Source organism: Episyrphus balteatus, chromosome 4 (genome assembly GCF_945859705.1).
Source record: "Episyrphus balteatus chromosome 4, idEpiBalt1.1, whole genome shotgun sequence".
NCBI classification, from domain to species: Eukaryota; Metazoa; Arthropoda; class Insecta; order Diptera; family Syrphidae; genus Episyrphus; species Episyrphus balteatus.
The window spans coordinates 63776114-63804082 of record NC_079137.1 but is presented as its reverse complement, the minus strand read 5'-3'; the positions used below and the strand labels follow the sequence as shown (position 1 = coordinate 63804082).

Here is a 27969-nt window from a genome sequence, read left to right as displayed (position 1 = left end):
CTGCTTTTGTTCTTAATATATTATAAAAATTATTTTTTTTTTTAATCATGGATACCTACCTAAAAAAAATAATTAGAATATTTATCAAGTCTTTGTCTTTCAAAAAGAAAAAAAAAAGGAAAAAATGTGATAAATAAATATCATGAAAAGTATCGAAAATGTAAATCGTATTGATTTAAAAAAAAGTGGTTGAAAAATAAAATTCCATGAGATTTAGTGAACAAAATTTAAAACTATTATGTAACTGATAAACCACAGAAATTTTAATGCATTTCTTTTTTCAATTTGTCAAATATGGTTTTGGGAATTCAATGAAATAATTATATATTTTGAAAATATTGTAATATGAAAAAAATACGAAAAAATCAATTAAGTGTATTAACTTTTATTAAAACAAAATACAATTTTACTATATATATAATACATATATATTATACTTACATTTGTAAATTATATTTTTAATTGCAAAACAGACATTTCTTTAATATTACATAATATACCAAATTTTGTAGTCTATTTGAATAAATATATTTTATTGAAACAAAATCAATATTGTTGTGCCTTATTTAAACCTTTTTAAGGGAATATTTTTAAAATGCTAAGTTGAAAAAGAAAAACCATTCCAGAAAAAAAAATAGTAACGTAAAAAAAAAAAAATTGTTAACTGACTAAACTAAAAGTTATTGTTGTAATCTTTCAAAGAATTTCAAACATTAAAAAAGAGAGTTTTATTTCAAATGATGGTTCATAACCGAATTACTGAGAATTGAAAATAAAAATATTTAACATTTTTCTAAAGCAACATAGCATTGAAATAAATGTGCTGAGAAAACTCAATATTATGTATCCCAGCGGTAATAAATTTTGTATAAATTTTGTTAATTTGAACTTATACGTTCACAGTGGAGTATGTGGAATATTTTTTTTTAAAGTTTTTTTTTGCTCACTATTAAGTACTGGGCAGTCGAAATTTGATACGTATCAGATCATTAGAAAATGTGTGAATTAGTTTCATCTGACTGCATGGTATCAGCACCTCTTTAGGCTGTATTAAATTGTGGCATTTAATTAATTTACAATACTAAAAATTCTTCGCAGATGTTTTTTTATGTCACAGCCGTCCGTAATACAAATAATAAGACATAGTATTATAAAGAAAACTGCGCTTTGTAGATTATTATAGTTGAATAATATAATATCGAATAATGTAATTCGTAAATTATTCATGAAATTATGATAAAAAGTGTCACACCCGTGACGATAGAACTACATATTACCTTCATATATTCATACATCTTCGAAAATTCGAACGAAAATTCTTCTGAAAAATTGAAATAATAAAACAACATTTTATATCATTTACTATAAAATATTTTACTTATAATTTATTTTATTTATTCTATAAAATAATTAAAGTTCTTTTTTTTTATAAATAAATTGCATAACATTACACGTATAATAGGTATTGGTATATATTTCAGCTAAAATATTTTTAATTCTTAAAAAGTCTCAACAACAACAACAATGACAACCATTTTAAAAGGCACTTCTGTTTTTTGTTTTATATATATTTTTTTGTTTGTTCAGTCTTAAAACAAAAGGCAGCAGGATTTTAACTACTTTCTGGTGGTGGCCTATTCTCCACAGGAACTAAATCTTTCATTGGAACCGCTGTCAATCCATGTGGTCCACGTCCATGCCACCATCGAACAATTGCATTTCTACGTCGACGTACAACAATAAATATCATTAAAATAAATGCACCTTGCAAAGCATTTATGATTTCCATGAATGCATTTGAACTATCTGGTCCAGGCGAGTAGAATGTTACAACTTCGAGAATCCATGTGATTATTGTGATGACATAGAGGCAACATATGCACTTTGTACTGGAAAATTATGGAAATATTTAGTAAAAGACTAATAACTTACAAGTTTTTCAACTTACTCTTTTCGTATCTCTTGATAACTCTCCTGATCGTAGATATGAATCGGTAACGTTGTCTGGGAATAAACTTGTTGATACGTCGCATAACGGAAGTTGATTGTGTCCAAATACTTGTAACCAAAGAATGAGACAACCAACATTACGAAGCTCAAAAGCAAAATTATCGTAACGGGTGGGATGAAATAACGCTGAGATTCACGAACCGCTAAAAATTGAGGAAAACAAGGTTTTAAAAAGCTCAAGACCTCGGGGTTTTCAGCTAGAAACTTACATTCCGTGAAACCCTGGAAGAAATAGGATGGCATTCCAGGTAGTCCCTTGTAATTGGTCCACAAAACCAAGGCAAATGGAAACGAAAAAGCTATCAAGCAATACGTGTTGAAGTGACAATAACGAATTGTTCGATTTATGATAACTTTGTTGGGCAGGTAGTAGCTACAAAAAAAAAAAAAAAAATCAAAATAATCAATTAAAAGGTTGTCTGTAAAGTCGGTTTACGGGCGATCATTTTACGTGATAACATCATAAAAAAACAGGTTGTGTGCTTTCTTTCTTTCTTGTTAATAATTTATAAGATACCTTATAAATCTTATAGTAAAATACTTAAGCTAAAGATTAGGGCATCACATATTTATATCTGTAACTTTTGTAGAAAAACGGAATAACTTTAATGTTATCATAATTTACAAGAAAAAGCTAAAAAAAATTACTATTTCTTCTATTCTCATTATATCAATTTTTTTATATGAAGAGCTCACAAAAATAAAATATACCATTAAGAAGAATAAAAGCATATTTAAAATATTACAATGCGCAAAACGTATAAAAACAATCATTTTTTGTGAAAAAAGTGAAAAAATCAAACTTTTTTTCTTCCATTACCCAAAAATCGATTTTTTTATATTACAACCTATAACAAATTTTATACCATCTGAAAGCCTATTTTGTCAGCTCAAAATATTCACATCTACCATGTCTGTACGACATCTACAAAAAGAGCTAGAGCTAGGATTTTTTCCCCTCAAATTGTGAATACGAAATTGATTGAAATCGAAATTCTTTTTTTTAAATTTTGTACTCCGTAAAATTGATAGCTAGACACCTCTAGAATATACTCTCCAAATATGAGCTCTTTATATTAATGGGAAGGTTCTGCGCTTCGCAATTTTCCATTTTTACATCAAGCTTCCACTAGAAAAAATCATTTTTTATGAATCGACTTATTTGCAAATTTCTTTACATGTTGTTGTAGGAAATTGAACGCTCCACAACAAAGGCCTCGTACACTTTTTCGTTTATCTAACCGTTAAATAGATATTTAAGGCAGTGTTGCCAGGAGCGGCTATTTATAGCCAAACCGGCTCCTTCAAGTTTTCTCCGGCTCCTTTAAATTCTGATTTCCGATTTATCAAAATTTGGCTCCTTAAGTTTTCAATTTGGCGATTTTTGGCTCCTTCAAAATTAAAAACTTTTATAATAAAAGAACTTGATTTATTTATATTTTATTATGATCACACACCTTACAAGTCTTCGAAGTTTAGCTAAACTTCTTCGAAGTAGAATCTGACATCTTCCTGAATAGCGCAATAGTGAATGTACCTAGTTCCATATTATTCATATATTTTGTTTCCACTTTTCCACAATCCCCGTCATCGAATTGATATAGAAAATTGTTTGAACTCATCAATTAGAACACCGATTTTTAGTTTAAAAACATTTTAAGACCTTCTTCTACTCGTTGGCTGTCTTTTTTATCACAATACTTAGAGCTAATAAATTAAACACAGCTAGTATTCTTAATATTATTGAACATGATGAGAAAAATACTTTTATTCCTTTAAGCCTTATAGTTTTTGTTTATACTGCCATAAATCTAATTTAATTTAAAGTTTTTTTTTTTTATTTAAAAAAAAGGTACAAAATACATATTATGAGTTTTTATGAACAATTTTTGAAATTGGCGATTTTTGGCTCCAAGACTTCTTAAATTCGGCTCCTTGTCTCTAAAATTCTCTGGCAACACTGATTTGAGGTCCAAAAATCGAGAAAATCTTTAAAAATTCGTTTTTTGTTCTTAATTTTGTAACAAATTGAAAAATTATAATAAAATCAAACGCGCAACACATATTCTTGTAGGAAATATGTTGTTTCACAGAAAAGGTCTTATTAACCTTTTTCATTAATCCAACCATTAGAAAGATATTCGAGGTCAAAGTTAACAAAAATTATAAAAACATTTTTTACTTTTCAAAAAAACTAGAAAGATGTATTCTTTTAGGGGCTTAAAAGTTCTATAAAAAAATCCTTGTCATCAAATTGACTGCTTTAACCGTTTAGAAGATAATCGTATCCAAATCGCGACGCATACGAGCCAAAGGAAAACTATTGAAATCAGTGGGCATTGGTTTGGATACGAATATCTTTTAAACGGTTAAAACAATCGATTTTTCGGAATACAAAATCAAAAAAAAAAAAAGAATTTCGATTTTTTGACCCACCCTAACCAATATGTCCTGTTTTTGGAAGCTCCAAAAAATTGCTAAAAATAAAAAAACACCCAAAAATACCCATTAAAAAAGTACTCGTATGTCCTTCAAAAATTCATATTTCGAAACGCTGAGATTTAAAAAATAAATCCGTATTAGACCCCTAATTTTTGTTCATTAACTTTCGAATGGCATTTTTAAAATTATCAAAGCAAAATTTCCCCTTCCTAAAATCACCACTCTGTCAAAGGTCTGCCACATGTTTTAGTTTTAAAAAACCGTTCATAATTTGGTTTTAAAATTTTCTAGAATTTTTTCAATTTCTTGTCAGCCTTAAAATAAATTTATCTATCGATTAAAAAAATCAACTTTCTCCAAAGTTGCCTTTAGAAATACCACTATTTATCCTATTTATGGTTGAATTTTTGATTTTCCATTTAAAAGACGTTATCACATCAAAATCTTGAAAACTTTTGGAAACTCCAAGAATTTTTTTTCAAACTTACCAAACATGTACGACCACATTGCAACACAGACAAAACAGCCAGAAAAAGTAGGCCAACATGAAAAACTGCACAGCGAAGCCTATCCAAGCCTTTCCCGCGTCCGAAAATTGAGCAAATGTGTGCAAAGTGAATCCAATGGCCATGCAGGATGACATAACTCCCAAAGATAAGCCATGCACAGAACGGAGCTCTTTAATGGCAAAGTGTAAAAAGCTCACCAAGCAAAGACATGGTATTGAAACAATCATGAAACATGTGTATAGGATTGTCTGTCCCCGACTTAGGTGATCATCGGTTGCTGAGACACAGACAATTGCGTACAATTCTCCAGTGTCAATGTTTGTGTCGAGGCAGTAGTTGGATTCTACGGTGTATGATTCGTTATAGAAGCTATCCATGATCAGTAGGGAACCATCTTGAATCACGGTTAGACGATCGCCAGTACTGGCTGAATATATCGAACCACTGAAAAAAATAAGGTCTTAAAAACATTTTTTGGACAATCTTCAAAACACCTACTCATTGCAAGGGTTTCCGACCTCGATTTCTAGTGTTATCGGCTCTTCCAGATCTTCAATGCAATTTTCATAAAGCTCCACAGAAATGACTTCAGGAGCAAATTCTCCAGATTGAGCTTTGCAAACTTGTACAATTTGATCACCATCATCCTCCGAAACTAGCGTCTCACCATTTGGACAGCATTTTCTCATTTTCGACGATTCAGTATTTTGTGGTTGTTTACGATTTTTACGTCGATGTGAACAATCTGGAGGAATTTTTCTAGTTCGTGTTGCTATTGGTTGACTTGAATTTGAATTAGTCGTCGTAGTATCGGGTGGTTTTTCGCTTGATGGTAAAATATTTTGTAATAATCTTGGTTCGGGTATGATAGTGCTATCCTCGGCAGGGGTAAGTACTGTCGTCTGATTTTTTGTACTGCTTGGCTGAATTGTAGTTATATCTAAGGCAAGTAGTTTAGGGGTAGCTGGTGTTGGTGTTGTGGTGGTAGTTGATGTGATGATGACGGTTAAATTGGTATTTTGTTCGGTAATGTTTTGGGTTGAAACTAATCCTAGAATGATTGTTGTGATGATGAGGATGGAGGGAAGTTTTTTAGCTGCCATTTGGTGTAAGTGTGCCATTTTTGTATTTTTTTTTTATTTTATAGTAGGTAATGTTCGTTTTCTGTAAAAAAAAAGTTACAAATAAAATTAGTTTTTCTTGGGTAATTATGTGAGGCTAAAAATATATTAAATGGTGTATATAAACGTTATATTCAGATTTGTATGAGTTTCTAACAGAACCAAGAAATAAGTAATAAGTAATTTTCAGGACATCTAGGCATAAAACGCAAATTTTGGATCAAATACAATTATTTTTCTAACTTACTCTTGAAATCGTTAAAATTTATTAAATATTTTAAGAATATAAAATCAAAATACTAAATTAAAAATGATTTTCAAAAATATTTTTTTTTTTTTTTAAACATTTTGTTCGGATTTTCTACAATTTCGTTATTTTAATAAAAAAAAGTACAACTTCTTACTTTCTACTTTCTAACATCGATATCTTTTAAACTTAAGCTGCCAGGAAAAAATAATTGTACTTTCAATTTCAATTTTGGTTTATTGAACTTGCTATTTACAATTGTTTTAAAATAACTTATTTCTAAAATTTATTGATAGATACACAATTTTACTGGCACAAAAAGATCCTAACCTTAAACAATGACTAGGTTATAATAAATATAATAAATGAATAAACTTAATTTAACAAGTAGTCTGCTGACAAGGGGTGAAAAATAATTATAATAAACATACATAATTGTATGTATGTAAGGTATGTATTTTCAAAAATGTCTAATAATCTAGAAAAACTTAAAAAAAAACATTAAAACTTTAAAAACTATGACTCTTAATTTTCAAAAATTCAATCTTATCGTGAAAATCTCAATTTTTAATCTTAAAAACTCATACGTTTTTTTTTAATTAAAAAAGAGTTCAACCATTTTTTTTTTTTTTGCAAAAATGCATACACATTTGGTGTTGTTCATGACATTTCGGTTAAAAAAAAAAAACATCAAATTATGGAATCCGAGTTGAGGTAATTGAAAAAAGTTTAAAATTGGTTAATCTTGGGCTAAGTTCAAATTGCAGTCATTTTTCTAACATTTGTCAAATAAACCTCAAAATTTACATTTTTTTCAAGGAAAAACTCAAAATATGCATATTTTGTTGTCTCCATGAAAACTTGTTTAACAACAAAAGTGATTTTTGGAAAAATTTTTAACAAATACTTCTTTGTTTTATTTTTAAAAGTCTTTTTCTTTTCTGGAAAGTATTTAGCATTTCAAAAATTATTTTTCAAAGTCTTTTTATAATCTTAAGATTTTTTTGGAGATTGGTGTCGATATTCGGTGTAAGCCAAAATAAGGTTTTTTAAAGAATGTATTGTAAATGTATTTGTAATTTAAAAGCAGCATCCTAAAACGAGGAGTTTTAAAAAGAAATTTGCTTACGAACTAGAAATATGTATAAAATAAGTGTTTTTAAGAAGAGACTCAAAAATCTAAAATCCGTTAAAACTCGAAAAACCGAAAAAAAAAACAAATAGTATGTGTTTCTTCTGTGGCTATTGAAAAAATAATACTAACAATAATGACATTAAAACGATAAAGAAAGCAGCAAAAGGCCCCATAATACTGTCTGTCAGTTTGCTAGTCATTTTGTGTGTATGGTTCCAACGATCCATTTCATACCTCAGATGCAACAATTATCGAAGATTATTCAGAAGGATTTAAGGAATTACAAGTATAACATATAATCACATAAAGTTTTTACATACTTTGAAAATCGATCGAAATTTGATTTTTAATCAACAAAATTGTGTAAGGATGTTTTTGTACTAGGCCTATTATTTAGTGATACCTAACATTTTTTTTTTCAAGAAATCATAATAGTAACTCATACTTGTTAATTTTTGTATTTGTTTTTTTTTTCCAAACGAAAAAAAAAAAAAAATAAAAACGCAAAGTTTTACTAGTTTAAATGAATATAAAAAAGTAAATTTCTAAAATAAATGTTTTGTAGACTTTAAAAAGTATTCGATATTTTTTTTATTTGTGGATGCTTTGAACTTAAAGAACATTTTTATTAATATTGAGTTCAACACATGCTTATATAAGGCGTGTAAGGTGAAAAACACATGAGACATGATTGTTTTTTTTTTTCAGAATATAAAAAAAGGCTCTACTAACTAACTTCAAAAATATCAATAAAAAACCTAACCGGTGGAAGTGAAACAAGAACTCATGACTAAAAAAGTTCATTTGAGATTTTTCATCTTCATCATCAAATAACTGCTATTTAGTTTAGAAAAAATTAAAGTCAGTAGTTTTGATTGAACATTTTGCTATAGAAGCTATTAAAAAATGAAAACTATGGACACAATTTGCATGTTAAAGCCTGGTACATACTTGTGAAGCAATTCGTGAAGTGAATTCATACAATTTTAGTTTGTTTTCAATTTTAAAATTAATTTTTTTCGAAAAATATATAAGGAGAGTAGATTCACGAGTGAAAGAGATTTCCGTACATTTTGCACGTGAACTACTTCACGTCGTGAAGCAAAACTCTCCAATTTTTTTTTTGACCACGAAATTTCACAGGAACGTTCACGGGTGACCAAAAAAAAAATGTATGGATTCACTTCACGACTTGCTTCACCAAGTATATACTAGGCTTAATTAGTTTCAAAATTGTTGAATAAGATCGAAATTCTTGAATAAAAATCAAAACTTTTGACTCTTTGACGGAAAATTATCTTCAATAAAGAAAACATAGAATAGACTTTCATGAAAATGAAACCTAAAAAAAAAATAAAAAATTAAAAAAATAAAAAATTAAAAAAATAAAAATTTTTTTGTGTCTTATATCAGCATAATTTTAAATGTTTTTTTTTTTTTTTTTTTAATATAAACACAATTCCAATGAGACAGAAATTTAAATATCAGTTCCATTGGATAAACAAGAAAACAAAAAAAATAAAATTATAAAAAAGACCAAATACCATTTTTACTTCAACGCTGAATTGTATCTTTAAGTATAAGAAAAATTAACAACAAACGAAAATCACAAATATCTCTATCTCATAATAAGGCATTCAAATATTGCACTTTTTAATAAACATAAATTAGATATAAATTCAAGCATTCCAAAGTCACTTTGTTATTGCCACTTAAAAAACCGACACCTTCTTCGTTGGGTAGCAAAACTCTCCAAGACGATCTCTATATAGTCGTTCATAAAAAGCTCTGTTATCATAAGTAAATATAATAGTTTAATCTATTTTATTATCACACAATTTTATAGCACACACAATTTATTTCACTTTAAAGAAAAGAAAAGCAAAATTAATTTAAAAAATTCATTGAAATGATTAACGATCATTTAGGAGAGCCAAATACCACAAAAAACCATTTTTCAACAACAAACAAACAAACTAAAAAAAATATCTAAAATATCTAAAATATCTATGACATAAATAATAAAATAAACAATAAGAGGAGATACAATGCAAGCAAAAGATATACAACAAAAAAAAAAACACAAATTTAAAGCATCATTTTCTGCTTGAAAAACTGCCTTGAATTCAAATATGTAGATATTTAGATTTTTAGATAGAATGGTGACTATGGATATGGTGACACTTCTTCCCACATTCACATTATAGAATCAACAAGTACACGCGATCAAAATGTGTCTATAAATCTATTAGAGCGGAGAGAAAAACTCGTATTGACGCTCATCGCTCACAAAAAAAAAAAAATTATATTTGTTAATACAAGATGATTAATCCAACAAAGAACCGGAAAATACCAAAAAACGAAGCTATTGTTCAGTCAGAAAGTCTTGAGAATTTAAATGAATTTATTACTTTTCAAAAAAGTACTTATGCAAGTATCTCACCGAAAATAGTCGATAAAAAATTCACCTGTTACGCTGCCCGATCAATGCGATTCGATGTCACTGGAATGAATAACCAAATGAATTTGATATAAAAATACCTTGTTACCGTCATTTCAGCAACAAATTCTATTCTATTCGATATCTAATCTTCACTTTATATTTATCGATATACAAAAATTTTACGTCATAAATATAAACTCGTTGTATCGATGAGAATGTACAAAATAAATACAAATTACAAACACGAATTCCTACCTTATTACTCTCATTCTTTGTACAATAATTTTCAAGTGAATTTTAGAAATTTATTGACTTTGCTAGAAAAATATTTGTATCGATGATATATTAATGCAGAAAATGACCTATAAAATTTATATTGCACTTTGAAGTTTATTTTAAAATGCATTTTCTCATACTGGAAACTAAGCACATGTAGGTACAAAATGTTTAATGGTTAGGTTTGATTTATTATCTGCTTATTTAAATATTTTAAAACTTATATAATTGGGTTGTGGGATTTTTTTTTGTTGTGTGCCAAAAATAAACACTTATTGACTTTGCAAAAAATATAAACTAACATTTTATTGTTAAACAAAATACATATTAGTCAGTTGAGATAACAGTGGCTTAGTTTTACAATGCATATTAATTGTTACAAAATAAACTTTTAGTAGTATAAGTGGTATTTATTGTATTGTAAATTTTGGTTTTTGAATAAATATTTGCTTCGAAGAATTCTTTGAGAAATGATATCACGATCGGTTAATTAATTCTCTTAAAATTTTGTTTTTGGATGTTAACTAATCTACGGATTGCATTTATTTTTTTTTTTTCTAAAAATTCTTTGATTTACAAAAATTTTATTGCGAAATTCGTTTAGAGTTGAAAACATTTTTAAAGAACTTTATAATTTTTAAAGTAAATATTATACTTTTTTATTTTTTTTTATAAAATTAATTTTGTTTACTAATGTTTCCATAAAAAGCATTACAATTCTAAGATGGTTTTACCTGAAGATCATGTACGAATTCGTTTTGAAAGTTTTCTTGATACTTAAAAAAATAGTTTTTAGAAAATTATACATTTCATGCTAAAAATACCATCTCCCAAAAAATTGAACACGACCGACTCAGTTGGTATTGCCATGTTCAAAGGAGAAATCCTGAGAACCCCGTCAAAAAAGCAATATCATATAACGTTCCAACACGAAATAAAAAGAAAGGTAGGCCTAAAAACTCCTGGTACAAGCAAATGCAAAAACACCAGCATTCAGTTGGCCTCAGAAACGGAACAATACAAAACCGGGAGGCTTGCCGCCGATTTCTGAGGTCAACCCGGCGGCGAACCCCACAGGCGGATCACTAGTGTGAAGCAGTAACGTGGGAAGGTTATGATCCCCCTCGACATCGAGATCATAACAGCGCCGAGAAAAAAAAAAGGAAGAAGAAGATACATTTCATGCATACATTTAAAAATTTAGTTTAGTTGTAAGGTACAAAATTGTAACGAATTGATTTTTGATATCATGTTTTGAGGTTATGGAAAAAGTCATATTATTGACACAGCCGAGACCTTTCTTTTGAAATCTCACTTGCAGAATTTGAAGGATTTTTTTTAACGCATTTTATACGGCAAAAATGTTGATTTTTTAATTTTCAACCTAAATTTATAGTTCATTATGTAAATTCATAACTGTAAAGCAAAACTTGTTTCGATACTTGGGTCCTCTGCAGATTATGTACATGCCTCCGAATGTAAGAAAAAAAATGTTTAGATGCAAATAACTCAGCAACCAAACCTCCAAGGAAATTTTGGTTTTCAGTTTTGAATAGAGCTTTTTTGTTTGATATCTCACTCGATGATTTTGAAGGAAATTTCCTTATTTTTTTTTTTTTTGACAAGGGGTACCCCTTGTATTTTTTCCAAATCCATAGGCCTGTTGATGATGAACTTAATATGTCTTTATGTCAAATCCAATTATTGAGAAACTTTGGTCGAAGATATAAGTTTCGGAATATGAGAAAAAAAAGAAAAAAGAAATGTTTGGTTGTAAATATCTCACGAACCAGACCTTTAGGAAACTTTAATTTTTCAGTTCAGAGCATAAAAAGAGATGACTCACTCGATGGAGGAAATTTATGAAAAGTAAGGAAAAATCTTGAATAAAATAGGTTTCGTTTTTGATGTACAAAAAAAGAACAACATCGTATTTTCGATCGAAAGTATGACAAAAACTATTTTTTTTACCTGATTTTAACGATTGGCACGAAACTAATATGTATGTACATAATTACTTGCAAGATATTTTCTTATCAACATTGTTGGATCTTTTTTTCATGACACTTACAAAATCGAACAAAATGCTTTGTCATGTTTCCGAACAACATGATAATAACGGTATAGTGAAAATAATTAGAGCACACATTTTTGACACATATTACGTTTTTATTTTTTATCATATGTTAAAAAATAAGAGCCCAAAATTTTCGAGTGCATAAACATAAAATGATTTGTATTTTGGAAAGGTATTTGAATTGAATATATGAGATGTTAAAGTCTTCGAGGACTTAGTAAGAACATTTGAAAATTTAAGTATAATAAAAATGCAATCTTTTATATTATTATGATATGAAAACAACATTTTTTTTTAAGAAAAATTTAATCATGCTTATTTTTTTTTTGCATAAGGCTCAATTCCTTCTATATTGTTAATCATTTTGGAGACAATGTTGAGTATTTTTTATGAGAACAAATAAAGGTAATAAAAAAGTAACATAACAGTCCTAGAGTATCTCGAAATTTGGAAATTTGCACTATTTTCGTCCATAAATTTCCACCATTTTGTTTTATGACTATAAAAAAAAACCGTTATTATTGGGTTGGGTTATTATTTTTGCTTGGAAGTTTTTAAAGGCCTCTAAATAATGGCACCCAATTAGTAACATTGTATAGTAGTATCAAAAAACCAAACTAGGTACATATATAATATTAGGAAAGTCATGGCATTTTCAACACAACACACCTTTTCATTATTTGGTTACGAGAAAATTTTGTTTTTTTTTAAAAGGTCACTGTGGTGTATGTGTAACATTTTGTTTAATAAAACGAATTTAACGTTTAACGTTGTTATACCTACATTTTGAAAGTAGACAACATGAATAACTTTTTAATCGCAATCAATGACATTTGTGAGGTGTTCTTAGCATAGGGTAACGTTGAACGTTGAAAAATACCAAAAGGAAAAGAAGGTTAATTTTTTATTCTCAGGTAATTTCGGACCAATGTGTATACCATAAATTAGCTTAAAAATAAATATGCTAAGTTTTATCAACTACTTGTTATGTAGTTTTTTTCATTATCTTTATGTTGATGATTTGTTTGATAAAATTACCCAATTTTTTTCGCGAAATTAATTATGTATTGTGTTTATTTGTTATCATTTTATGAAGTCATTTTCAATTTATATCAGGGATATCTTCTATACCTGTTTCATTTGCTGTATAATACAGTCAAATAAGGAGAAAAAAGGGGTAAATCTCGGAATGAATGTTAGTAGAAATTTTTTTTGCTCAATATCTTCCTTTTGCCATTCTATAACATATCTCAAAAGTCTAGAAAAATCTCATGTCCGCTTGTCGCGATTTCAAGGTCAAATCGCGAAATGGAGATTTTCAAAATTAGCAAAAATAGGCTATGGTTTTATATACACATATGATACATGATATCAAGGTATTTTTTTAATGCTGATTCCAAAAAATCTAAAATTAAGACAATCTGACGTCTCTGGAAAAAGTTATACCTGTTTTTCATCTGTCAACTCATATTATTATAACAGTTGCAAACTTACTGCCGAAAAACCCTTAAAAGTTATGGTAGACGAACCAAATTTTGCATGAAGATTTAAAAATCCATCATTATTTAAAATCAAAACAATCCCTTACAAAAAATATATATACCTACGAAATAATGGTATTTTTTGATGGAGGGGCAAATTTTAGGATATGCACTAAAGAAGATTCTTGTTCATCTTAGGAATAAGTGCAAATAGGATAATTTTTTCATTTTAATCTTTGTTTGGATATTCTTTAATTACCCTTAAAAATCTAAAAAAATCTCATGTCCGCAAGACCTAATTTTCTTGGTTTGAAAATAAGGTGCAGATTTTAAAAAATTAATAAGAAAAGTTTAAATTTTTATATGTATACCAACATAAGCGACATGATTTAAAGGTATTTTTTAACACTAATTCCATCAAAACTCACAAACAAGTCAACCTGACCATCCCTGAAAAGTAATGCACCTTATTCATGTTGATCTGACACAAAAATCTGAAGTGTAGTTTTCCAATTTTTTAAAATCTGCACCTTATTTTCAAACCAAGAAAATTAGGTCTTGCGGACATGAGATTTTTTTTAGATTTTTAAGGGTAATTAAAGAATATCCAAACAAAGATTAAAATGAAAAAATTAGCCTATTTGCACTTATTCCTAAGATGAACAAGAATCTTCTTTAGTGCATATCCTAAAATTTGCCCCTCCATCAAAAAATACCATTATTTCGTAGGTATATATATTTTTTGTAAGGGATTGTTTTGATTTTAAATAATGATGGATTCTTAAATCTTCATGCAAAATTTGGTTCGTCTACCATAACTTTTAAGGGTTTTTCGGCAGTAAGTTTGCAACTGTTATAATAATATGAGTTGACAGATGAAAAACAGGTATAACTTTTTCCAGAGACGTCAGATTGTCTTAATTTTAGATTTTTTGGAATTAGCATTAAAAAATACCTTGAAATCATGTATCATATGTGTATATAATACCATAGCCTATTTTTGCTAATTTTGAAAATCTCCATTTCGCGATTTGACCTTGAAATCGCGACAAGCGGACATGAGATTTTTCTAGACTTTTGAGATATGTTATAGAATGGCAAAAGGAAGATATTGAGCAAAAAAAATGTCTACTAACATTCATTCCGAGGTTAAACCCTTATTTGACTGGATTAGTAGGTGTTTCGCACATTTGTACTTTGTATTGACTTCTTGAAATTAACTACAAAACTTTGAACTACTTAAGTGAAAATCAATTTGAATTATCTATCATACTCATCCTTAAACTATTTCTGATGTGCTTTAAAAAGACTGCTTGCTTACCCACATTACTTTTTATTTGTCGTTGATTTCTATCACATTTTTACCATTAAATCGATATGACTCCGATATAAATAAAAATTATAAAAAAAAAATAACTGATAAGAAGCTAAAACCCCCATTCTTAGAAAAGGTTAACAAACGATGTTTTTTATGACAAAGATATTTTACTTGAAATACTTTGTATAATATTTAACCACAGTTCAAATCAAAAAAAAAAAAATACCCCTTCAATTTGCACTTCCGATAGACAAAATATGAATGCAAACATTCACTCAGGTTTATTTTCAAAATGATTTGGTTTACAAATAAAATTATATCAACATGACTAAATTGTCACCTGCTGGCAACCCCAGTTGTGATTTTTTTTTACTATTACGTACATAAAAGATGATTCGTAATAAATTAAGAATTCAAAGATTGTTGTGGGTTTTCGTCTCACCCAATAATGGTCAGCGGCGGCGGCAACGAAATGATCATTGAGCGTTGTAAAGAAATATTGAAAAGATAAAGTTTTGTTTGTGTAATGATATTTTTGTAGTCCAAGAGGTACTATTTTGTTTTTTTTTATCTACATTTATTTTAAAATATACATATAGTACAGGTAAAATAGGCATTTATAAAAAAAATTGTTCCACTCATGAAACTTTGGCAAAAAGTTTGCTTTTGGGATAAGAACCAAGTACAAAAAGAGTCTATAAAAAAAAGTTGGGTCTAAGGGTGTTTTTTTCGCGGACAAGAGGGAGGGGGTGAAGATCAAAAATATAGTGAAAAAAATTGTTTGTTGAATAGCATCATATGACACATGTTTTCAAGGTATTTTTTGATGCTGAATCTAATGACATAGAAATAAAGTCAATAGGATTGCTCTAAGAAAAGTTATTTCCGATTAAAAACCAGGGTGCTTGTTTTTTGACCTCAACAGGTAAAATATAACCGAAACCCATGTGAAAAACATGCTACACTGACAAAATTTGGGATGAAGGTTTAAGATAAAACAGGGACAAAGGGTTAATAAAGTTTTTAAAAATATTTTGGATGAAAAGGTGTTTTTTTGATAGGTTAAGTTGTGTGTGAGAAAGTTATCATAACAGCTAACTTATATTTTATTAATTTTTAAAACTTGGTGAAATAGTTTTAGTTGGTATAAGAATTAAGAATCTATGAAAAGTAAAACATTATTTTGAGTGAAAGGGTGTTTTTTTTTCAAGAAATGATGAAATTCGTAATTAGTACCACAAAAAGTGGGAAAAAATGGTTACACCAATGAAAATTGGTAAAAATGTTTCATTTATAACAGAAAGCAAGAAATCAAAAAGTCTATACAAATATTTTAGGTTAAAGGGTGTTTTTTTGAGAAATATGGAAAAATCCGCGATAAGTCCGATAAAATCAATGGTATAAATGGAACCCTTAAGAAATTCATTAAATATGTTCTCTTTCCCATGGGAACTACGAATAATGTAAGTCTATAAATTTTTTTTATGTGAAAGGATGTTTTTTTTAGAAGTAAAGAAAATATGGGTTTATTTGAAAAAGTGTGAAATACTAGAGTAATATTAGTGGTACCCTATTGAAATTTAGCAATTATGTTACTTTTAAGATAAGAAACAAGAATCTTAAGTGTCTATAAAAATATCATGGTAAACACTCAAGTAGCACAAAAGTCTAAAACACACCAAAATATTTGGAGTATTTTTTGCACTTTCGTGATATGCATTTTGAATATAAAAAATATACCATTTTCTCGTATATAATAAACTCCGCTGGTTAAAAAATTAAACCGATTTTGGTATATAAATAGAGCTAGTGGTATAAAAAATGAACTGGTTTTTGGTGAAAAATTATTCCTTTGAAATTGAAAAATGCACAATAAATCTATGGATAAAATACACCATTTAAATTATTCTGATTTATAATTTGAACCAAAGTTTATTTTTTAACCTTTAATAGTTTGATGAATTAATATTTACACTATTTCTTATGAATTAAATGAAAATAAATTATTCTCTATCACAATACAATTAACTAATGATTAAATATGAATTTGAGTGCCTTATTTAAGAACGAAACAAATTCCATCTAATGATTTTAGACACTACCCCGTCTAAAAATCAAGCGCCTCAAAAATTTCAATGAATTAATGATTTTTGTTTTCGATTTTAAAAATCATTTTTTTGCAAAAATAATAATTTTTTTGTTGTTTTTACATTTTTTTAGAAGCGTTCTCTTATTATAATATAAACGAATCGAAAAAAAGTAAGAATGCGGCATAATTAGGCCGATATAGTACTATTATAGTAAAATAATTAATCGCTGTCTTCATTATTTAAATGGCGGCCATGAAAAAATATGACGTCTCCCACTTATGCAGTCTGGTGAATTTTATGTCCACAGGGTGTACTTCCTACACCAAAGAGAGTGTACAAAATATACCGTTTCGGTTCATTTGAGAATCGAATAATTTTATGCACCAATAATGGTGTATTATAAAAACAATTGAATATCGGCGTATTTTTTGCACGGAATCCTAAAAGAAATGTTGAAATTTTGCACAGAAAAGATGATGGTATAATTTTTATACCATCTTTTTTGATAAATACACCATTTTATTCAAATTTCTCAATTTTACACCAAAATTAATGAATTTACACCAATTTATACACCAGTGTGCTACTTGAGCAGGGTGTTTTTTTGAGTGAAAACAAAAATGATGGGTCACCCTAATGAAATATGGTAAAAACATTGATTTTGGGATAGAAAGCAAGAATAAAGAGTTTTCATAAAAAAAAATTTTGGTGAAAGGGTGTTTTTTTCGAAGAGACAGTAATTGGTCCCAAAAAGCCAATGATTCATTTTATTTATGGTTTTGATGACAAATTAAACATTTATAAATAAGTTCTTACACGTTTTACGTTTTACAGATTTTACTGTCTCTTCGAAAAAAACACCCTTTCACCAACATTTTTTTTTTATGAAATCCTAATATATTGCTATTTCGTTACCGATAGAAAATGTTTAATAAATTCTTAGACCTTAAACTTATAAGCGGTTACTGTGGTGTATGAGTAACATTTTGTTTTTACTAAAAATTATAAAAGTTTATCGACAAAATTTTAGCTTTTGCTCAACAAATACTGAAACCAGTTGACCTTTAAAAATCTTCAATTTCAACATTAAATCCTGGACTATAGCAAATAGCACCTAACTACTATGTGAAGGTAACTATCTTCAAGTCTGAGTGTAAAATTAATAATATGCGTAATGAAAAAGTAAAAAAAAGAAGTCGTTACCGTTGGCGTTGTTGGTGAGTACACAGTTATAGCTCGTTCTATTTATGGAAATCACAGGAAATCCATGACAAATGAATCAAATTATTTTATTTTCTTCTTCTTTATGCAGTTCAATATAATTGTCATCAACAATGCAAGCGCGTCAATTGAAACAACTTACATTTATGTGAGTGCGTTTTTATTTAATTTAGTCATAACTTTTCGAGAAAAAGCAATCTAGTAAGCAATAAATGTGGATTTTATTATTATTATTTTGAAAGATAAGACGTACACATGCACTTTACTAAGTTACTGAAAAGTAGTTTAACTAGAAGAACTGCATAATAGTTAAACATATTTTTGCATTTAATATTCTTGGTCTCTAAATTTACTAGCAAGGTAAGCACTATCTGCACAAATGAATTAATGCATTATATAGCACAAAGTATTTAGTCTGGTCAAAAGCCGGGGATAATTTTATTTAACCTCTTAATTGGTAGATAATAAGGTATAAACAATCATTGTTACATGTTGTTACTCTAGAAAAGTTTAATACGCAATTCATGATTCACTTACTCACTGACTTATTTTTAAATATAGTTAAGCTTTTAATTTCAACTCAAACAACTTTTTTATGCATATAATTCTCATACAAAATATTATCCAGTTTCGACACATGTACGCCATATAAAGATATTAAAAAAAATATTTAAATTTAAATTAAATCCTATATTTAATTAGCAATAAACTCCAACACAATAATTTTATTATTGTTAAACAAGATATAAACAAATTGCAATCTTGTGATGAAGAATACACTCCGTCCACTTCAAACTTAGATAAATTTATACGAAAATAGATGCATTATTTTATTTGCATAAAATTTTGAAACCATTTAATTTGACTTAAATTTATAAATTCCTCTTTTCACCAAGAAAACGTATAGAAAATGATGTAATACCTAAAGTAATTTTTTAACTATAGAGACAAAGAACTACACTTAATTTAGAAATAAGTTATTTTATATGGAAGGGGTTATTGTGCAAGTAAAATAAAGTCTAGAAATTATAGATCAAATAATATTTTTTTAAATATTTTATTTATAATACATATCTGTAAGACCTTAACTTTTTTAATGTAATCTACAAGGCACTTTATTCAAATTGTTTTAATTTAGCTCAATTAAAAAAATTGTGTTTCGTTAAGGTGTATTTTTTAAATTTTTAACGTCCCTTACTTTAATGGGCACTTTGTAGATAGTAAAAAAAAAAAATAATCTAAAAAATTGTTAATTTTTGTGTTATGAATTTTCCGCTAAATAAAGTCTGAAGCAATAGGCTTTTTTAAATGCTTTTAAACTCCATAAACTTTGGTTTTATAATCTCAAATGTAACCTTCAAAAAAAGTTTAATTATAAAACATTATTCCTTTCAAAAAATTGTAGCTGTGAAAAAACAAAATTTCTTGCCCAAAAATTAAATTTATAAATTTAGATGTGCACTTCCGATTCGCCTACCAATGCACAAAAGTTTATAAAAAATTCTTTTTTTGCCAGCAATTGTAGCATTCCAAAACAAAATTTTTGAAGCAAACCTTAATTTTGTATCTACATAAAACATTCAAGGTTTTGTTTGAAAAAATAGTTAGCATTAAAAATTTGTTTTTTTTTTTAATTTCACATTTTTTTTTTATTTTGAAGGTCACTTTTGAGCTTGCTTTTTTTTTTTGAAAAACTACAATTACTGACAAAAAAATATTGAAAAGTATAATCTTAATATTTGAATCCAAATATTTTTCAAAAATAAACCTAGTTTTTTCCCTTAACGCTCTTAAACGTCTAATTTGATATCAAAGTTTATAGCTAAATTTGAAGATTATTAGATTTTCTATAAAAATAAACCACCATGTTTTTTTTTCGAATAGCTTTTATATAGAACCTTTAGAACCAACTTCCTACACATATAACATACATATGATATAACAAACAAAAAAAAACCGAAAAAAGGTTTTTGGAAAAAAAAAATTATTTTCTAGAAAAAGTTATTTTTTTCAATTTTTCGATACGAGCGATCAATTAAGAGTTATTGCAATTTAAAATATCTTCATGTTTCAAAAATACGAATTTAATACTTTAGGAGCAATTATGTATGTATGTGCGATAATGTCGACTTTTCACGAGTCGTTTTCGGTGTAAGTCGACTCGTGCGAACGTAAGTGGCATATGACTAAAGTGACAATCCCCATAGAAAAATCCTATAGTCGACTTTAGCCGTGCGACATATCGTGCGGCTAAAATCGACTCGTGAAAAGTCGTCATTATTATTATTGATACCATTACTTACGAATACTACTAATACAAATTATTGTTTTGGGAAATACAACACTGTTAAAAATCATATTAATTTATTTATTACCTTACTTGTTTTGCTTCTTTTAAGTTCAGATTAAACTAAGAACAGTGGCGTATTGAAGCCTTCAAGATCATGTTTTTATTTAGCTGATTTCATCATAATGTACATGATTAACTCAAACTTGTTCGTAAATCTTAGAGATTTAGAGGCAGCACAGATGCTCGAGCCCCCTACAAATTCTGAAATGTCTGTTTGGGTTTGTTTGAGTAAGAGTCTTAGCTGACGATGAGGATTGTGATAATTTTTTTTTTTTCGGATTTCAGTCCAATTCCTAATTCTTTAGATAATTTTTTTAGTATTTTGACGTCCAATTACATCACAGTTTTTGCAAAACTTCTTATGCAATCTCAAAACGCAGTATTTGATCAAATATTTACTTTTTTTTTTAATAATATTTTTCTCAAAGATATTGGAAATAGAAATTTTTGATATCTCAAAATCTTAGTGGTCAACATGTTTCTTTAAGAAAATTGCAGTATTGCGCTTCCGATTTGGATTAAAGAGCAACATATTACGAAAAAGCATATATATTTTGGATTAAACATCAAAAAGAATTTCATTTAAAATGAATTTTTGTGACTTTCACGTTCTGCATTTCACTTTTTGCGTATTCACTTGCCGAAAGTGAAATATGTGTTCCGCATTTTTTCACTCATTTAGATTTTCAATTCAATTTCTAAATTCTAATTCAATTCACTATGTTTCTGTTCGTGAATTTGGGGGCCTTTTCCAATGAATTGCAGTAATTTCACTTTGGAAACAAAAATGGAAGATCCTTCAGTTTTGACATTTCGAAGTTTTCGAAACCGATCGAAATGAAGAATATTGATATTTCATTTAACGTGAAATTGAAAAGTGATTTGAATTCACTTTCGTTCGAATTGCGGAACATGGTCGTATATAACGAAAATATTGATAAGCATAGCCCAAAAACTCTTGACGTGATATAAATTAATCTGTAAACAGTTTTGGATTCAGCACATGACAAAGTTCGAACGAAATAAAGAGTTTTTTTTTAAGGATGACTCAACTCCTTGCTGTTTGTGTAAAATGTTTGGGACACAAGAATTTTGAAAAAACACTAGGTACTCTGAATGTGAAAGGAGGAGACAGTAGTACTAATCTGTCGAGAGCACTATAATGCAACTAGGTATACCACTTTCAGTACCGCAGCACAGCGTTTAACTCTCGATCAAAGATTAATAAAAAGAAATGAAAATTTTTTCGCACATTTACCCTCTAAAAAATTTTTGAAAAATTTTCCATCCCCCTCCAAATTTTTTTTTGGATACGCCACTGACTAAGAAGCAAAACAAGTATAAATAAATAAAAGAATTAAAAAGTTCAACATAAAAAACAAATAAAATGCATATTAATTTACATTAAATTAGTTTCATCACTTAAAAGTAATAAAATTCACCAAAAGATGGTGAAAAAATTTAAGGATTCTGAGGAATTTTTTCGCGCCCAAATTTATGGGTCATTTCGTATTAAGATTTACCAGAGAGTACGCAGTAAAAATATTTGTTGAAAAAAATCCATTTAAAAATTCTAAAACTGTCAGAAAAATAAGAGGTCAATCAACTGACATTGAGTGTTTAAGAATGCCGGTAAATAAATATTTATATCCATAGAAACAACCACAAAAGTCTTTTCATTGTAGGGAAATATACTAAACCTTTTATAAAACTTGCGGTAACTTTTCACAAAATTTTCTAAAACCAATACCTATCAAATAAAAAAAAAAACTTATGTTTTAATGTCACAGATGACTAACTATAAACTGAGTGCATTTAACCGCGAACCAAAAACCGATCAACCTTCACCCTTTCCCCATAAGTATGTATCTTGACACATGCCGCCTATATCTCTGTATTGATTGTGGAAACCTTTAAGATCTTGTTTTTTTTTTTTATCATACCTTGGTTGAGTATATTTAGTTTCACTCAAAGCAGAGAGCAGAGATATCTTCTACCTTAACACGATCACCTTTTTTTGCCCATACCACCTTAAAACCAACTAACATATCGTCGTCGTATGTATATTAAATTCAACTTTCGTTGATACTTTGTATAAGAGACCTAATGAGACCCAACATGAAAAACCAAATTTGTCTTACCTTCTTTCAGTTCCAATTATTATTTAATTATATGAAGTTTTTTTTTATTATGACGAAATGTATCTGAAGAAAATTGTATGCGCAAACGACTTTTTTATTTATTATAAAAATGTAGTTGCCACTTAACAACTTTTGTTGAACCCAAGGTAAGTAAACAAAAAGTTTAATAATAAATAATTACACATCAGACTTTGGATTTTTTTTCATTATTGTTGTTGTATTTGTTGAAAACATAATACAAATTTTCTTATCACAACTATTAAATGGGACTAGGAAAAAGTGCAACTCAAAATCGATCACAGTTGCGGGTTTAAAAATATATAATAAACTCGTATCTTATCAATGAGAGTTTATTTTATCACACTTCTTCTTGTGTAGGTAGGTATTGGTTTTTTTGTTTCTATCGCGCGTATTTTTTATTGGCACACTTCACGGCTAAGCGCGAACTTTTTTTTAAAATGACTGACTGCCTTAGAGGAGAGAACTGAATTGACTGAGATACTGGAGAGGTGACTTTAGAGTTTTTAGACTTAGTTAATGCTTTAAAATATGGTTGCCATATTGCATTTATAAGTTAGAATACTTTGAGTATTTTAAAAAGCCGGTTAATTGGTTCCATTAATAAATGAAAAGTTTCTCAATGAAAAAATATAATTCAAAACATGATTATAAAAATAATTTTTTTTCTCATTTCTTTTCCATTACAAGTTAAAAATAATATTTATAGCAAATAAAAATATTTTGCATTAAAAAAAACAAATTTCATTGAAAAATAAAAATTTGTCGAATTTCTTACAATTTTGGCTGTTTGACCATTCATAAGCTATATTAACTATATAATATTGAACCTAATCCATTATTTGCAATAATTTTTTTTTAATGCAAAATATTTTAATTTACAATAAGATTTTAATTTTCAATGAATATAGTTTTCAGTTGCAAAAAAAAAAATTTTTAGTTGCAATTATTTTTGAAGTGAAAACTTCTTTAGTTTCGTAGTGATTTGAAACACGATGAAACGAAAAAGCCACAGGAAAAATCAATTTGTTATAACTTATTAAATAGATGGATGAAATTTTAACTCAGTTTGAAATTTCGACATGGTTGGCTTTAGAAAGTTATTCATGTAGAAATATGATTTAAAAGTCAAATAAAAGGTGAAATAATAAGCATTCAGATAATATATGTTAAATTTTTTATAGGTTGTCATTTAAAAAAATGAATTTAATAGTGTTAGAAGAAAAAAACAAGTTTTTTTTTGCTTTTTTCATGATAAATGATTGCTTTGAATAAATTATTTTGATACTTTTTGCGCATTGTACAAATTTAAGTATGGCTTTATTCTTAAGGAAAATGTGTAAGCTTTTTAATTTTGTAATTTTTTTTTTTCAAGAAAAATGATTTTTTAAGGTTTCACTTCTACACACATGATTTTTTTTAAATTTCAAAAGCCTTTTTTTTCAGTTGATATTTTTACAACCCTGGTTCAAAATGAGTACTTAAAAATAGTAAATATACAAATTACATTAAAACAAAAAAAAAAAAACTTTATTTTATTAGAAAAGATATAAAATTTAAAAAAAATTACTAATATACTATGTTAGTAATAATAAAGTAATAATATAATATAACTCTCAGAGTTGTCAAGTTGCTTCCAATGTTCTTGGACAATTTCTATTTAACAAGAATATTCATATATTAAATAAAAATTTAACAAGAATATTCATATATTAAATAAAAATTGTTGTTCCAGTTTTGTTTGTTTTTTTTTTAAGTATATTTTTAAGTGTTTTTTATCTTTTTGCAATTAAAAAAATTAAGCAGTGGCAACCCTGCCAGAAAGTCAACTATCATACCTGATTGTAGGTGCATTGAATGAGTAATTTTTTGTTTGTATCTGAATTTCTGTTCGAACTGTACGTCAACGTCAATCTTGTTGTAGATACAATAATAATTTTATTGAAATATGTTTATTCAAATCGATCAAGGGGGTGCCCTATTGATGTTTTACAGCCAGTCAAGCGTTGAATGGTGGAAATGACATTTTTGTAAATATTATTGTCAATTATCATTCGTTTAAGTTTATTCAATCGAATCGAGTAGGAATCGGGTTTTTGAAACACGTTTTTGGATAGCGTAACTGGATCGGATACAGTGTTGGTTAAAATACGTTGATGAAATGATGAAAAAATTTTGAAAGTTATTTATCAAAGCAAAAATAAAACTGATTACAGTTATACGTTATTGAGATATCTATTCTGTGCTTCAATTATCTTCAGTAGTTTGATTATTATTTGAAATGTTGAAAAAAAGAGAGGATTTCAACACCACACATAATTTTTTGGACATACATTGCTTTTATAGCAATGTAAAACCTCCTTTGGTTTTTTCATTAAATTTTATTTTAATATTATACATGATATTAAAAAATATTATAGTATTCAAAAAAAGGAAAAAACAAACAACACCAAAAAAATAGATGGGCTATGTGAAATTTGTTTTCCCGTAAAGTATTTAAGACATTATTGCCACTTTGCAGTTGTTACTTTTTGTATGACATCTATCTTTTGAAGAACAAAGTTTTTTTTTTTTAATATTTACTTAGGCTATCTTCCATTTGTTTTTTTCTTTGGAAAAAAAAATATCTTTTTTTTTAAAGTTTTTGTTACAAAAAGTCATATCAAGATTTAATTTTTTTTATTATTATTTTTTAATTTAAATTTATTTCTTAAATGCATTTTAGGAAATCAAATTTTTTATTAGCTCAAATTCATTTAAGAAGTTTTTTCGAAGTTTTGCTTATTTTTATAAATACATATAAGGACTTTACAAATTTAAGCAACTTAAAAACACTATCGTGCGACCTTGTCCCAGTCGTCAATTTCCATTTTCTCCCATATTTAATCTCATTTTTGATTTTCATTGAAATTCCGATCTTTTAAAAAAGACCCCAATTTTACTATGCAGAAACAGAATGTATTGAACTCGATCAAAAAATGAAACTGACCGAAATGCCAAACACATAATTTCACTTGAAGCATGTTATTTAATTCACATTTATGTAAAAGAAATAAAGAACATTAACGTTCTCAGTTCTATTCTATTTTTTCAGTTGAATTTAAATTATGTTAATACATTTTTCTACTGAACATTATAAAAAAAAAAACTTTCAATTAATAGCTTTTTATAGCAAACAACTGACAAGATATTGCTTTAGAAGCACTTTCATTGATTAGGTTTGTGAACGAGATGTGAAAGCTTCAACAAATTTAAGCTCTTTCAGTTTCAGAAAAATGAAACTATTCGGATTCTGAAAAGCTTTCCGAAATAAAGGGTGATACAACCAAACCGATTTTTTAAGTATTAAACAAAGTATAATGATGTTTAAATAAAAATATAATGTAGATGTAGTAAAATAGAAATATAATGCAGGTATGGTGAAAGTTTTTTCAATGTTTAAGCTTTTATGAAAAAATTTGGAAATTAAAATAATTAAAATAAAATTTAGACTTAACAAAAATGTGTTTCTTAAAATGCTTGCTATGAATTTGTTGTTTTTTAAACTTTTGTTCTATTCTGTAAGATAAAATTTTGAGATGAGACAAAATAATCACTATAACAAAAGCAAAAACAAATTCTTTTGAGTTTATTTAAAAATTTTATCAATAGATAGGTATCGTTAAAATTTTAGATACCCCAGCACAAAATTTAATTTTTTTTTTAAATATTAAATAAAAAAAAAAGTATTTGAAATCATTTTTGAAGTGAAAACTTCTTTAGTATCGTATTGATTTGAAACACGATGAAACGAAAAAGCGACAGGAAAAATCAATTAATTTTAATTTTTTTGCTTTAATATATAGATGAATGAATTTTATATTGTAGACCTATCTAATTAAATAATATATAATTATGCAAAATTTCAATTAATTTTATATTAATAATTTTGAAATAACAATGAAAAGATGTTCTTTTTCAAAACACGTTATATCTTTTGATCTAGAGGACATTTAAATTTCATTTGATATATCACACATAATGGTACGTGCTCTACAAGTTACATAATTTAAAAAAAACCAGTGTAAGAAGTACCGTAATTTCAGTTTGAAATTTCGATATGGTTGGCTTTAAAAAATTGTTAATTTTTTTTAGATGTGTCGTACAAATATTATTAAAACATTATATTACAGCTTAAATAATAAGCTTTCATATGATATAAAATTTGTTTTAGGTTGTGGTATAAAAAAATGGATTTAAAATGACAAAAATATGGAAGAAAAAAAGTTATATTTTTTTTCAAGAAAAATGAATTAAACACCTGATTTTTTTTAAAATTTTGTTCCTTATTTTAAAAGTTTATAAAAAGATTTGGTTTTGGTCATACTATTGATACCTACTTAGCCATGCACTTACATTTCGCAATAATTTACGCTATATCGTTGTCACACCTTAGATTTGCGGGAGTGTCGTCTAATCATACCACCTTATTGTCCAAGTGGTTTTATTGCTGTACAGATCTCAGCTCTTCTTAGGGCTGTAGTTGGTGCACAAACAGCAATTCATAGCTCAGCAAGTATTGGTAATACATTTTTATCAAAAACGTGTTTAAAACCCGAAGAAAAATGATCCTATCACATATTGAGAAGATCCTGATCCGACTTAGTCGGTTACTATACCATCTATATAACTCACCATTATCTTATTGCATTAACTGTGTGTAAGATAATTAACAAACTCTGCTGCGCTAATTTTGAAATATCTACAAAAAATTACAAGTTTGTTAAGTAAATTAAAAGTACAAAGGACCATCGCACCATGGTATATATGTATAAATTGGAGTTCCCGGTGGATTTGTCTGAATTTTTGATATGTTGATTGTTCTCAGGCTTACCTACTTCATGGTGCTACTTACATAATGCATTTAGTGCATTTTTTAGATAAGCTACCATTATCTGTTATTAACAAAAAATCGAGCAGGCTCTAAAGCACTATTCACAACATGAAAGCAACCAACGAATGCGCGAATGGACGAACAAATGAAATTTAATGTATTACTTATTAGTAATTTTTTAAATTTTTATTTAACAGTAGTAGAAATCCTCCTTTAA

General features: G+C 27.6%; 1 protein-coding gene across 2 annotated transcripts; it reads right to left on the bottom strand.

Moving 5' to 3' along the window:
- Window positions 1-1451: 1451 nt before the first annotated feature.
- On the bottom strand, window positions 1452-23340 carry LOC129918647 (probable G-protein coupled receptor Mth-like 14). Of its 2 annotated transcripts, none has more exons than XM_055999274.1 (6): window positions 22862-23340; window positions 5460-6125; window positions 4941-5405; window positions 2220-2383; window positions 1949-2153; window positions 1452-1889 (listed from the first exon to the last, which is right to left on the bottom strand). In XM_055999274.1, exons 2-6 carry the CDS (start codon window positions 6080-6082, stop codon window positions 1613-1615), a joined length of 1734 nt encoding a protein of 577 aa, XP_055855249.1. In that variant the 5' UTR covers window positions 6083-6125; window positions 22862-23340; the 3' UTR covers window positions 1452-1612. The 2 variants fall into 2 exon arrangements, with proteins under 2 accessions (XP_055855249.1, XP_055855248.1); XM_055999273.1 differs by lacking the exon at window positions 22862-23340 and adding an exon at window positions 9908-10041.
- Between the last annotated feature and the right edge of the window lie 4629 nt (window positions 23341-27969).